The sequence below is a fragment of the Scomber japonicus genome, chromosome 24, assembly GCF_027409825.1.
Source record: "Scomber japonicus isolate fScoJap1 chromosome 24, fScoJap1.pri, whole genome shotgun sequence".
Classification (NCBI taxonomy): domain Eukaryota; kingdom Metazoa; phylum Chordata; class Actinopteri; order Scombriformes; family Scombridae; genus Scomber; species Scomber japonicus.
In genome coordinates this window covers 18,380,673-18,395,287 of record NC_070601.1, presented here as the reverse complement: position 1 = coordinate 18,395,287, position 14,615 = coordinate 18,380,673, and the positions used below count along the sequence as shown (strand labels likewise).

The window sequence follows — 14,615 nt, the reverse complement described above, 5'->3', positions numbered from 1 at the left end:
AGTAAGAATAAATATGTGTTCTGAGTTTGACATACCACAGAAAAGAAGTGTTGTTAACCACACTGCCAAATACAGTATATGAAATTAGGTTTCAAAGTTGTGTAAAACTCAGCCTTTTTCTCTGCTACCAAACGCTGTGGGAGTGCCTGCCGAGTCCACTGAAACCCCGCCCCCTACCAAGTGTCATCAAAATCACTACCTCTACCCAAAACATGGACGCTAGGTCTGAGATAGCGCTCTGGTTCGCTCTATGGCTCTGGTCTGAGAGCTTTCTGCCGCTAGCTCAGCAGCTAACTCAGTGGCTAATGCAGCTAACTGGCTAACTGTAGATTGTAGTAGTAGTAGTGTGTGCTGAATGTATTTATACCTCTACAGCAGCAGGGGCGGGTTTATGATTTTCAGACCCGCCCACTAAATCCTGAACACAGAAATGTTGAAACACAGTTTGTGAAGCCTAGCTCCACAATTCAAATCTAAATGGTTGAAATGCTTTTTACAGTTTTTAGAAATACATTTATGACCTATTTAATGTGTTTAAAAGAAAATGTCTGAATTCACTTTACACAGTCTTTAATTATTTAAATAGTTTGGGTAGAAAATCCTACTATTGTTTTGAAAGAACAAGATGTTGTTAGATGACCAATCTGAGTGATTGAGGTCCACCATGTTGCTGCAACCAGGTTTTCTTGTTGTCCAGGATGACATTAGTTCTGCATTAAAAAAACACACTTTGACTGGAGGCAGCTTGTTGGCACTAACACAAAGATTTTTCCAGCATTCCTGGTGAATTAAGGTATAGTCACATTTAGACAAATTCATGCATGTATTTCCTGTTATAGTGAGATCTCCAGCTGCTCTGGTAGATTAGCAGGTCAGAGTTCACCTTTGTTTGACTTGGACCAAATAGAAACAGTGCTGGACTGTGTTTGGAAATTGAATGGTTATTATTGTCATTTATTTCATCACCATCTTTATAATCACAAAACCAGACTACAAACTGTGGCTCGCTCTTACACACCATTTATAGTTTGTGATGACTCTGACCTTTACTTTGTCATGTAAATACTGTATTTCTACTGTTTACCTTGCAATAATCACAGCAAACGATAAAATAGTTGCTGCCGTGATAACATTAAACAGTTTAAAAATCCTATCTGTGAGTATTATAAACCATTTTGGTGTTGAATCTGCTTTTAAATACAACTGGACTTTTAGTCATTGTTTAAGGCACAATACAATCTCAATAATTTGTGCAGAACGTAATAATACATACATTACAGGCTCAGGCTATTTTGATACTTAAACAGAACAGAGCCATTGTTAAAGGGGACCTATTATGCTAATTACCAGCTCTTTTCTTTTATTCTGGGACTCCACTAGAGTAGCTTTGCATGATTCACAGTTTAAAAAAACCTCATTATTTATTTTATACTGGCCCTTTATGCAGCCTCTCAGTTCAGCCTTTGTCTCAAACAGGCAATCTTAGCTCCTAGTTATTTACGGACCACCTCCTGATAAGTCCACTCTGTTCTGATAGCTTTCCAGAATCAGCAAAGGGGCAGTACGTACAGTTGTGACCAAAATGATTAGCCCCCCAGGAATTATGGAACATTTTCCTAAAATTCTTCCCAATGTTTGCAGCATTGATAAAACTCGATATAATCAAACATTCACCAGTGCTTTTTAGTAGCTTTTGGTACAGAATATATAATAACATCTTAGGCTTTATATCAAATATAGAGAAAAGTGGGGATGTCAAAAATATTAGCCCCCATGATGGGGTGGTCAATAATATTTCCCCCCATGTGAATTCTTGCCTTCAAAAACACACCTAATTAACCAACCAGCTTTCAAACCACACCTGTGCAGTCAATTGGCTTCCTAACAACACCTGAACATTCAATCAGCATAAAAGGACTTGAACACATTATTGAGAGGGACTACTTTTACTCACCATAGCAAAGACAAAGGAAATCAGTCTTGAGTTCAGAAAGAAGATAGTGGAGGCTCATGATAAGGGGGAAGGCTATACTGCCATTTCCAAGGGTTTAACAGTGTCTAGAACCGCTGTACGTTGCATCATTGCCAAGTACAAGGAGACAAATTCTGTAAGAAACAAACCTGGGCGTGGTTGTAAGCTCAAGATTTCAAGAACTCTAGAGAGGAAAACTGTCAGAGATGTCAGCAAGAATCCCAAGACATCTGCCAAGATGATTGTTGCTGACCTCTTCTGGAGTTGATGTTTCAAGGAACACCGTTGTGAGGGCTCTCCATCGTGGTGGGCTTCAGGGCCATCGTCCAAGAAGAACCCATTTACTCAAAGAGAAGCACATCAAAGCTAGACTGAGGTTTTGCCGTGAACATTATAGACTACGTTTACACGTGCCTGGCTATTTTCATGAACGGACATTTCATCCTCTCCGTTTACAAAAAAAAAACTGCGTGCACACCAGTCCGTTTTCAGAAAAGTTTCCGTTTACACTAACCCGTGTATATATGCCGTCAAGAGCAGCTCAAGCCCACGTTAGCCAATCAGAATCCCGCATAGCAACAACAACAACAACGTCACTTCATTCTTTTGGAAAAGATGGCGCCAGGAGCATGGTTTGTGTGGACGGACCAGGAGGTTGAGCCCCTCTTAAATGGATTGCACCAGCATAAATGTGACTGCTATTCTGCATCCATGATCACCATAGATTATAATCATCCGTGACGTCACCCATTGGTTTGTGGACTGCTGCTCGGATTTAACCCAGGAGCAGTTTCTGTCTCACAATCTGCCGTCGGCTCTTCAAATCTCCGTTTTTCTCTGTTTACATGCAAATGTGCAAACAGAGTTTTCATAAATCTCCACTCTGGCCGGAGTTTGTAAGAAGCATCGTTTTCAGGGGCCAATTCTCCGTTTGCGTCTAAACGGAGGGTGCTAACGATGGTTAATGTCTCCGTTTTTACTGGAATTGTTTGGGCACATGGATGTTGCTTATGTTTGGCGAAGAAAGGGAGAGGCCTTGAACCCTAAGAACACAGTTCCCTTACTCATGCTGTGAGGCTGTTTTGCAGCCTCAGGCAAAGGCAGCCTCAGGCAAAGGCAGCCTCAGGCAAAGGGAGCCTTGTTCAGGTGCATGGCATCATGAAAAAAGAAAATTATGTTGACCTTTTGAGGGATAATATGCAGAAATCAGCTCGTAGTCTATCCTTAAGTTGTCGCTGGGTCTTCCAACAAGACAATGACCCAAAGCACACCTCGAAATTGGTCCAACAGTTCCTGAAGGATACCAAAACCAAGGTCTTGGAGTGGCCCGCACAGAGCCCAGACCTCAATCCTATTGAGAATCTGTGGCGGGTGCTCAAAGTGAATGTCCATGCTTGGAAACCACGCAATTTGGACCAGCTGGAACAATTTGCAATGTAAGAATGGGCCAAAATCCCTCAGGAGACCTGTGCCAACCTGGTAAAGAACTACTCTAAGAGGTTGCTGTTGGTTGTGGCTCAGAAAGGGTACACTATTGACTATTAATGGCCAGGGGGCTAATAATTTTGGATTTCTCATTTTTGCCCTTTTTTGTTTCAACTCATTGTATCAATAAAATATCCTAATCAAACTTGTCAACTTTTGTCTTTGTAGTGTATTTGTTTCCAAAATAACAAACACGTGTTGTTAATGGCCATTTCCATCCAGAAGTCAAGAGTTTTGTCTAATTTCATAAGGGGGGCTAATAATTTTGGTCACAACTATATCAGTCATGTTAAGTTGCCGCCGATGCACACTAAACATTTCCTGCTTTTTCTGCTTCAAATGACTTTAAATGACTAAATAATGAGATGCATTTATTGGGAAGAATTTACAGGAAGTGAAATGTGTTCCTCATCGAATTAGCAGAGCTTTGTTTGTGGCGCTCAAAAGCGGTCAAAATAACAAGACATATTTTGGAGCTCTTTTTTCTTTGTCAGCTCGACCTTAACGTAGAAAAAAATGTTGGGAACCAAGTGTTCAGAGCAGTCTGAGCAGTTTGACTGGTTTGAGTGACAGGTGGGTGCCATCACACACAGCTCACTACAATGGTGACAGCATTGGTTAGTTGATTGTAGAGTGTTTTCACTTTATGAAAGTTAAATGTAGTTTAGTTTTTTCCAATAAGTACATTTTGTTTCAATGGATTTTTTAAGTGGCAAGAATGTAATATAATTCATATAAGTAGAGTGCAGGGCAAATGAAAAGAAGTGTGTGTCTGTGTTTCCAGCGTCGGGTGTGTTAGCAGAGCAACCTGTGATGTGGATTCAGCTTCTTCAGTCCAGTCCTCCTCCCATGTTACCTTCCTTTCATATCACATTACATCTGTACTGTAAGTGTGCTGTTATTGGTACATTTTGTTTGTCATTTCTTGTGCAAAGGTAACAGAAAAGAAACTGTTGAGATGAAAGTTTTCATCAATGTAGGAAGAGCATCACTGGTATTTCTAAACTTTTTTAACAGTTTAATGGCACTGTTCAATGTGGAGCACATTTGTTCATGTCGTTGTGTCTTGGTTGTTACCCACTTTGTGTGAATTTGATAATACAAAAGAGTTTGTACAACAAAATTAAAGATGACGTTTTCACTCTGTCAGAGCACTATCATTGTATTTCATAGGAAATATTAAGGAGACCCTTAATTTAGGAGCCCCAACTTCAAAGGTAGGTAGAATGAAACTGAAAAATAAGAATGTGAATGATCATACCCATCTCAGCAAAGACACAGTTGGCCTGAGTTTAGCAAAGTTCCTCAGCTAGAAAAAACTTTCTGAGCAAGTATTAAGTAGATGCAGAATCGAAACCAAAGTTTTAGTTCACCATGGCTGTCCCTCACTGTTCCATGATTTGAGTCTTGTTATAGACATATGAACTGGGGGCGGGGCATCAGACACTATCTGCAGTAGGGGTGGGAATCGAGAACCGGTTCCAGTTGAGAACCAATTGGTTCAATCCATCGAGATCATTTGCCTTCATGCTTAACGATTCTCTTATCGATGCCTTTCTTTCACGTGCCTTGCAAAATAATGATGTCACACTCGCGTGAGAGCCAATCAGCAGCGTGGCTGTACAAGTTGGCTGTACTTATACTTCGGCTACCGTAAAAAGACAGACGGCCACGGCTTGGAGGAAGAAGAGTGAAAGATGGGTTACATGCTGCAAAATGAATCCCTCATTCTTAGTTAATCTCAATCTAGAGCAGGAATGGTGAGCTCTGTCAGTGAAACTGCATTATAGAGATGTAATTATGGACTGTAAGCACATTTAATGGCTATTGCTGAAAAAATGCCAACTATAAACAGTATCAAAAACAGGGTTTGATTTCATGAAAATATTAAAGAATCAAAATTTAAATTCTATATGCCTAAGGTTGAGAAACACTATAATAGTTACCCAGATAAGTTGCACTAAACCACATTGATTGAACTGAAACCTGTTATGAGAGTAAAGAATAAATCCACACAGAAGTTGCTTTTTGTTAATTGTACAGCTTTATTATGTGTTTCTTTAGTATGGACTTCTCAGTAATGAGCAGGTATCCATTCAACAAGGTCTAGACTAGACAGGATATAGTCAAGACAAGAGAGGAGAGGGTTCAAAGAGTCAGCACAAGAATGGAAGCAGCCAGGGGCTCAGAAAACTGTACTGATGGAATATCTGGGACAAGACGTGTGACATTTACCTCCAAAGCCCAACCATCAGCACTGTCAGAGGGCTCACTCTGAAACAGACCAACAACAATCAGCAGAATGAAGGGTCTCATCATGTGAATGTCTCGTCCTTACATGAGTTTTTTCCTGAAAAACTCCAGCCACCCCTTACTTAACCATCCTCATGGGGAAATTTTTTGTTAAACTCAAAACAATGATACTAATAAAACTATAAGAATGTGCTAAGAATAATCTGCAGAGGAGAAAATGAAGCAAGTACACAGATATCCTCTAAGGGAAAGGGGGAAGAAGAGGAGGATAGAGATTCTGTAGTCATCCATCCCAGTTGGTCAATGCATGTTGTACCCGGGCAGAGCCCATTCAACACCCACTACTCAGCCTCTAGGAGGACGCAGCAGCATTGGGCTTGTCGTCACGGGTGACAGGGATGTTGCGCTCACTGCGGCTGGATTCACTCCCACCAGGGACCTTTGGCCCAATCAGAGTCAGCAAACCATCAACTGACAGGGAGCAGGTGATTGATGATTGGTCTACATTGGAGGGGAGGCGGTAGCGGCGGTGAAACTCACGAGAAATGTAACCATGGTCATCCTGAAAGCAGGGTTAAAGTTATGATTGCATATTGATTCACAGCTCACTGTCATTTGAGTTAGAAATAAAACACCCATCAAACTTGTCTTGAAGATAATCTTGCTGATTTTGTTGCAGCTTTCCTTACCCTACATCTTCCCACTTGCAATACAAATTAAAATGTTCAAGGTGATTTAGACCATGTGGGTAAAGATCTGACCTTTTCAATACCAAGACATTTTATTGTCATCATTTACACCATTTACAATTAGACAAATGTCAGTTGTTATAGCTGAGACTATGTCCTCAGTTCAGTTGTATTTATTTATCAATGTTAGTGAATGAGAATATGAATACTGTCTGTCTGCTGTGTAAATTCAGCCAATGCCTTATTAAATCCACACATCCTTGTGTGTGTGTGTGTGTGTGTGTGTGTGTGTGTGTGTGTGTGTGTGTGTGTGACTCACCTGTCTTTCTCCATGCTTGCCCTGGATCTCCACATAGTCATCAGTGATCTTAACACAGAGCTCATCAGGAGAGAAGTGCTTGACATCCAGGAAGACTGCAAACTTATCCCTGTCGGACCTCACCTGAGGGACACACACAAGCACAGAGTCCATTGTATCATAATAATGGACTCAGGACTGTCACAAAAAAGATCAAAAGTATAAAGAAACATAATCAGCTTAGGCAAGTACAAAATACAATGCTACAAACAAAAAAATCATTTTATGGGAGTAACAATGAGCTTTGGCATCCTCTTAACATCAGTAAAGACTTTCTTGTTTGTCCTGAGAGAAGAACAATCCCTCTATCTAAACTTCCCTTTGCTTTTTAATCAAGTGAAGTAAAAACATTAAAACCTTTTCTCCAATAAATATAGAAGTTTGTCTACATATTTATCCAAAGTGCTAATGCAGTCAGTCATGATGTGCTTCCCAACATGAGGAAGCATGTGTCTGGTCTTTTTACCTCCGACATGCCGGAGTTGGAAGAATCCAAAAAGTTGCGGAACAGCGACTGTCTGTAATAGGGGCTGATGGTTGAGGCGGTGTAGGGGAAAAGGTCGTAGTCAAACATGCCCTCTCCAAAAAACTGGTCGAAGAGACGGGCAGGGTAGACAGAGCCCAGGGCGCGTCTGAACCAGGGGTGCTGGATGGCAATATCCATAGTGACTGGAGACAGTTTAGTCTTTGCACAGCTTGGCTTGGCTCAGGTTAGCAGGTACCTCCTCAGCAGTCCAGCAGGTGGAGAGGAAGGTGAGGTGAGATAGAGAGAACAGACTGATGATGTAAAGCAGTGAGTGAATAATGTTTCCAGAGTGTTTGTCCTCTACTCCACAGCTCCCTCCTCTTTATATACCTGAGAGCCAGAAAGAGAGGCTTTAGCCACGATCCCTCTGGAATGGCATTATCTCATGGTGGGTTGGGCCCTGTCAGCAGAATCTGGCCAGAGGATGGGGGGGCACCCATTCGCCGCCAGACGGGTCCAGACCCTGGTGCAACTCAGTGCCATCCACACATCAGACACCAAGGGCTGCCAAAACAAACCCTGCTGGATGAGGAGGAGGGCATGACAGAGACAATAAGGCCAGGAAGCGAACTATGGATACAGAGCGTTTGACACCTGGGTGATAATACATCTAACATACAGACATATCTATTTAGTTAGTCAGTCTGTGACATAATGCTGCTGTATTGTTCTGCTTCTGTGGCTGGACGAAGGGCAGATTTAGAGACAATGCTGTCCAGGGGAGAACAAGGGTCAACAGAGCAACAACAGAGTTGAGGACGCATGGTTTGGGGTGCAAATGTAATACTGATATTTTACTAATACAGATTACTCAAATCAAATCAACTGAAGCATCTGAAAAATGGCCATTGGTGGTTTTGAATAGAAATGATGATTAAGTGATTTACTTATGGGCTCAATTTAAGGGAGCCAATACGACTGGGTGGAGGGAAGCAGGCACTTTTTTTCCCTCTTATATTTATTTCACTAATTTATTTGAACTGTGTTGATGTATCTGGACTTTAACCACACAACAGTGACACAGCTCTTGCTAGGGTCTTGAATTACATTTAGGGTACATGTTATATCTGCAATCTCATTATTTTAGCCATTATCCAAATCATGGCCTTAGGGAAGGTTTATAACCAATGAACTGAGAGCTTTCCCTTAACACTGTTCTATGCAGAGTCCACATTACTATTAAAGTAGCACCAATTCACCTTGGCTTCATATTCCATGTAACCCTTATCTGTGAACAGGACTCTCAACCTGGAGGATAAATCCACTGTTGGATTCTTGCAGAATACGATGGCCTCAGACTGGGAGCTACTGACTCTTATTACTGCTGCCTCACACTCACACTGGAAACCATCCCAGTGTGCATAAAAGGTTATGATCTGATGAGGCCAACAACACCAGGTCAATCTGGAAAGACACAAGCTGACATGAATTTAAAAGCTTTATGTGACTGTCTTTGGTGTTGACCCTTTTATTAAATGGATACATAAGGATGGGGCCCTGTGAATAGCAACTGATGGTGGAAGTGTGAAGCAACAATGTGACAAACCTTTTATTGTGATTTAAATAGCTAAGATGGTCATGGGGTAAAAAGAAAAGAAGCCCAATGAGGCCTCCATCTTGCCAAACAAGCACTGACTTCAGCAGGATGTCAGTCATACAATGCACTAAAATTAAATTCATGTGCACCATCCAAAATCAAACAGAAAAAAAAGCTCTGGCTCTGGTTGCCCTGGCCTTAGCCCTAGATCTGGTCAATTCCTAGATCCGCCCCTGTATTGGTGCATATCCAGGTTGCTCAAAACCAGAATAAGGCCAAATCCACGTTTCTAGAACCAGGATAAGGTGTTTACATTTGCAAAACATAACCAGCAAACACAATTTGCACTAATATCCTGGTTATGATGTTTTTTTGTAATATCCTGGTTATGTTTGTGCATGTAAACACCTGATCCTGGTTTCAGAATCCTAGATAAGGCCAAGATTATATAATGTGCTGTAAGTGGATTTCTTGGACACTGAAGTTGTTGAAGAGTTACAGAGAGCTGTCTGGACTCACATGGAAAGAACCTGATTCATTTGGAATCTAGCCAGTTTCTAATTGAGTGGTTTTCAGTCACCTGTTGATGTTGTGTAATTTGTGAATGAGTGTGCATGAGGTCTAGCTTCTTGCTTGTGAGCATTTCTTAATTTTTGTGCATTTCAAAGCAGTGCTGTATATTGAGTAATAAGCTAAAATAACTAGAATTACAATGTTTTAAATACCAAAAGTAAGTAGAATAATAACACTGTTAAAATGTCAGCTTTGTGGGCTACTTTTTGTATGTTGTGCATATAGATAAGAGTAAGCCATGTATTCAATAAATGCATTAATACTTTTTGATGTGAGCCTGCACTTACAAAACTGTGTGTTCAGCACTGACTGGTCCCTGTATCAGATTATAAGCTTTGTGGTACTTAATATATTTCTATATACTAAGAAAATACTTTGGAAGCATATGTAAATCATCTTTTTGATGAGAGCATAAATCTGTTTTGAGAACATATATTCCGTGTTAACTTTATTGGTAAGATGATTCTGAACCACTCCAGGGCTAAAATGAGCAATTAGTACACCTGTCCACACAGTGGCCCCTGTGGTTTGAATGGGCACCAACTGCATTTCACCATGGGAAGGAGAGTCTATCCCCTATCTAGGAGTTTACTCCACAGTCCAACTACATCCAGTTGGTACTGCTCCTCCTCCTTCACAAAATCCAGATTCTTCCCCACTAGAAAGGTGTTGTTCCACATACCCGGAACTGTTGTCATCTGCCTGCCCAATGGCTCATGATGTATGTATTTCCCTTTGGGTCTGTCTCACAGGCCTGGTTCTGGGGAGCCCCATCAGTCTTCTTTATCCAGCAGCACTAGCTTGCTTCTGAAGTTGCTGTTCCATAAAGGTTCTGGGTTAATCTTGTCTCAAGACCTCGTAAAACACTTTGAATTTCCTTGTTGTTGATAGGTGCTATACGTTTAAAAAAAATGCAAACATGTTTTTTTTGTATCATTGGCAGTTAAAGTACCGTATACATCTTTGTGGAAAATAAGAATGATAAATCAGAATAGATGATTTGGAAAGAAAAGGACAACAGTGAGGATGGAGGTCAGAGTATATAATATAATGAGTTGACTGTTTTCATTATTTTGACCACTGATGCAACCTACATGAAATGGATACAGCACCATTGTACAATCTAGTACAATTAAATGAACAAAAACACTATGAATGTGAAACTTCTGATATCTTGAGACTGTGCCAAAGAGTTGTTGATCCATGTTTATAGTAATGTTAAAGCCATAGTTTGTATTTAAGAATGAACTATCATGTAAAGATATTAGAGGGGTCACTTCCCATGCATGACTGTTGTTTCACTAGCACTGGCTTCCCGCCGCCTGCATTAGTCTAATCCAGCAGGGCTTTGGCCAGCCAGCACAGGGGCTTAGCAGCTCCATGGCCCCACAGGCCAAGAGCAACTGGGCCGGGCAGTCGGGGCTGGGGCTGTTTTGGGGGCAGTTGGTGGAGGTTGGTGGAGTTTGTTGGGGTTCGGGGTCGGCTAGCAGCTGCAGACCGGACGTAGATGCGGTTAGACTGGCCACAGTTCAGCAGAGTCAGCATTCTGTGTTTTTATCAATGGCAGAGACAATGCCTGTGTGCTCTGTGTTTCCGCAGTTCTGAAAGGCTGTTTTGGCCGATGACCTCTGGTTCTGGCAGGACGGAAATGCTCAAATTCATTCACTGATTTTTCCTCTCTATTATAAGGTAATTAAGTAGATGATGACTGTCACGTAGGGAGGCAACAAATGTCATGCCAAACTCTTCTCGAAAATCTGACCTTAAACTCATCATTAGCAGTAGTACACAGCATATTAGTAGACATTAAAAGCTTTTTCCTATACCATCTATTTACTTATTTCAACACATATCTCAAGGTATTTTCTATTACATATACAAACCATGATGCAATTTATTTATGGCTACAGATTACACCAAAAGAAAAATTAGAGTGAAACACCACATAAAGTGTGTTGGTAAGGTACTGCACCAAGAGATTCCACAACAACTGTAATACATCTCTCATAAATTTTCAAGTGTGTATTACTGTTCTGGAGGGATGAACACCAGTCTTCAAAAAGATATGCCTTTATTAGTTTTAATTCTGCTGGTGGAGAGCGCTATCAAACACTGCTCCAAGTCTCCCATCGATGTTCAGTGTAGTTCAGTGGGCACTCGTGACGTATGGAAGCATCTGTATTTCTTTGATCTATTATAAAAAATGAAATATCTCTCTCCTCTGTCTTACATTTTATAGACTTTTCCTCCAAATTAATCTCCAAGTTTGAGTTTGCAAAGATGCACGGGTGGATCAGGCATTTCCAGAGATAATTTTCATTATTTCTTATTATTTCTTCAGCTTCTCTAGTGATGTAACAATAACATTCAGAACTGTTCCTTCTTGGTATCCATGTGTTGGGGAAAAAAGTGTGATGGAAAATGACCAATTTCAATTCCATCAACAGGGATATATTAGGTTTAGGTGTTGTGGCGATCAGATCGTTCTCAGATAGGCTGCGCTCTGCTGCTCCCTGCTGGACTGATATTATATCACCTGCTGCAAGATCTTACTTTATGAACACCACAATAGCAAGATGATACAGAATATAAATGATGGGGATTTTTATTAACCACTTAGGAGGGAAAAGTGGGAAAATTGTATGTCTGGACCAGGTAAACTGAACTATGTATGACCCCTCGATTTTATCTTGTTTAACTTTTTTAAATGGTTTCATTTGTACTTTGTCTGGTTAATGCTGACTTCCTCCAAGAAGGGGTATATACATTCACCGAGCACACCTGCTTATTCTTGCTTTTATCCAGTCAATCATGTGGCAGCAGTGCAATGCAGTTAATGTTCACATCAAACAGGCTGGTTCAAGTATTTCTGAAACAGTTGATCTGTGATTTTCAGACCAACAGTCTCTAGAGTTTTGTCAGATGTGAGCAGTAGTTCTGAGGATGGAAACACTTTGTTGATAAGAGAGATCAGAGGAGAACGGGCAGACTGTTGGTGCTGAGAGAAAACCATCTCAGAATGCACATGTGGAACATGCAGGTCGGCTACAACAGCTGAAGATCACAGTAGGTTCCTCTCCTGTCATCCAAGAACAGAAATCCGAAGCCATAGTGTGCACCAGAAATGGACAGCTGAAGACTGGAAAAAAGAAATCTGATCTGATATATCTAATTTTTCTAAGGCATGCAGATGGTAGTCTCAGAATTTGGCATCAACAGCATTAATCCATGTACACAACCTGCCTTGTGTCAAAATCTAGGCTGGCATTATAATGGTGTGGGGATTATCTTTCTTACATACTTTGATAGCAGTAAATGATTTGAGTACTATAGCCTATCCAAGTATGTTGTTGACCACATGACTCCTTTTATGGCCATAATTTGCCATCTTCTAATGGCTGCTTCCAGCATAGTAATACACTATGTCAAGAAGCACAAGCAGTCTTAAACTGGTTTCATGAACATGTGTTCAGTGTACTTCAGTGGCCTTGCCAGTAACCAGATCTAAGTTCAATAGAACACCTTTCGGATGTAAAGGTAGAATGGGAGATAGGCAGCATGAATGTGCAGCTGACAAATCTGCAGAAATGATGTGATGCAATCATGTAAACATGGACCCAATTCTCAGAGGAATGTTCAAACATTTGAAGAATTGAAGCTGTTTTGAGAGCAAAGAGAGGCTCCACCCAGTGTTATGGTATTCCTACTAAGTGCTTCATTAGTGTATAATATAGTCAAGGTGACTGAGTAGAACTAACTAACTTAATTCATATAGGGGCATAAAATAAATTTAAGTCAATCCTGAGTTAACCAAAGCCCTAGCAAAACTGAACTGTTGTGTTCATTGTCTGGAGTGACAGGTGTCAATGTGGACTGCATTTGCACCTGCAGCTTCAGTTCTGTTTTTGACCTCAGTTTTGCTTAAAGCAAATGATTATGTTTATACAACTGTGCTATTTTTTTCCTTTCAGTGTTTTTGACATGGACAATATGAATCTGTTAACACATGGGCTACCATGCCTCATCCAGAAGGTATTACTAAAGAGCTAACCACTTCCAGGAAACAGATGCACACATAAAGGGTAGCTCTACTGAATTGATGCTTAACATCCTGCAATTGCATTATACTCTACGGATGGTTGTAAAATGGCACTTATAGAATGTGGTGTTGAATAAAAATGAAACCCTAGGTATGGAAAGATAGCTGAAACACACACACACACACACACACACACACACACACACACAAACACACACACACACACACACACACACACACACACACACACACACACACACACACACACACACACACACACACACACACACAAAAACAAAAAACAACACACAAAAAAACCTATTCAATGAAATTGAAACCCTAACCCTAACACCTAATGTCTGTTTGAATGGAGCTGTGTTTCAATAGTCACTTACAGGTTGTAAAAATGGGTAATTTGCATTGTTTAATACTGGGTCTTCAAACTCTTCACATAGTCAACTTTTGCATTGTTTTCACACAAAAAGCATTCAGTGACTACACATTTCCTTAATACTTGTCTCACTCACATACAATAGAAAATTGTGTAAAGATAGATCTATATTCAACCAAAAAACAAGACAGGGTGTCGTAATAATGCCCACTGCTGTATTTCTATGACTCATTTCTGTAGAATACAGTGTAGTCAATTCTATGGAGCTACAGATCTGACACTATCAACCATTAAACAACATATTAACATTAAAACAACATACAAACAACCAAAAAAGATCCTCACATGCTGCTTGTTAGTGTTTTTACATCAGTGTGTTCAGATTGACACAAGTGTTGATATCTGCTATAAGGATTTGCTTGTGTTTGTATAGTGAGCAGCACAGTGATGATAGAGTTAACTGAGGAGTTTTGAAGGTGTGAACTATTGAACCACGCAGATTCAATACAATATGCCCTGTATGCCCCTGTATGCCCCTGTATGCCCCTGTATGCCCCACCTCCATCAAACGTGTTGTTCAAACATGTGTGGGAGCAATATGTCAATGTTTGAGGAAGCTCCACTGCACTTTCTAGAAGAGATACAGTAACAGAAGTTGAAACAGATGTTGTTTGACTCTGGTTACTTGCTGAAATCATATTCTGTGATGTTTCTGTTTCTGCACTGTAGTTTAGTCTCACCAACTGAGAGAAGAGCTGTGGGAGGATTCCCTGGTGGTCCTGTATATGCTGA

The 14,615-nt window shown here is 40.6% G+C and overlaps 1 protein-coding gene across 1 annotated transcript; it reads right to left on the bottom strand.

The window, feature by feature from the left end:
- Positions 1 to 6,062: 6,062 nt before the first annotated feature.
- cryaa (crystallin, alpha A) lies at positions 6,063 to 7,421 on the bottom strand. Its single transcript, XM_053314590.1, has 3 exons — positions 7,224 to 7,421; positions 6,719 to 6,841; positions 6,063 to 6,272 (listed from the first exon to the last, which is right to left on the bottom strand). The coding sequence occupies exons 1-3, from the start codon at positions 7,419 to 7,421 to the stop codon at positions 6,063 to 6,065; spliced, it is 531 nt and encodes a 176-aa protein (XP_053170565.1).
- Positions 7,422 to 14,615: the final 7,194 nt, after the last annotated feature.

Coding starts and splice junctions, on each gene's coding strand:
- cryaa (XM_053314590.1), bottom strand. CDS start 7,421: ATGGATATTGCCATCCAGCACCCCTGGTTCAGACGCGCCCTGGGCTCT. Junction 6,842..7,223: donor CCAACTCCGGCATGTCGGAG/GTAAAAAGACCA, acceptor TGTGTCCCTCAG/GTGAGGTCCGACAGGGATAA. Junction 6,273..6,718: donor GCAAGCATGGAGAAAGACAG/GTGAGTCACACA, acceptor CCCTGCTTTCAG/GATGACCATGGTTACATTTC.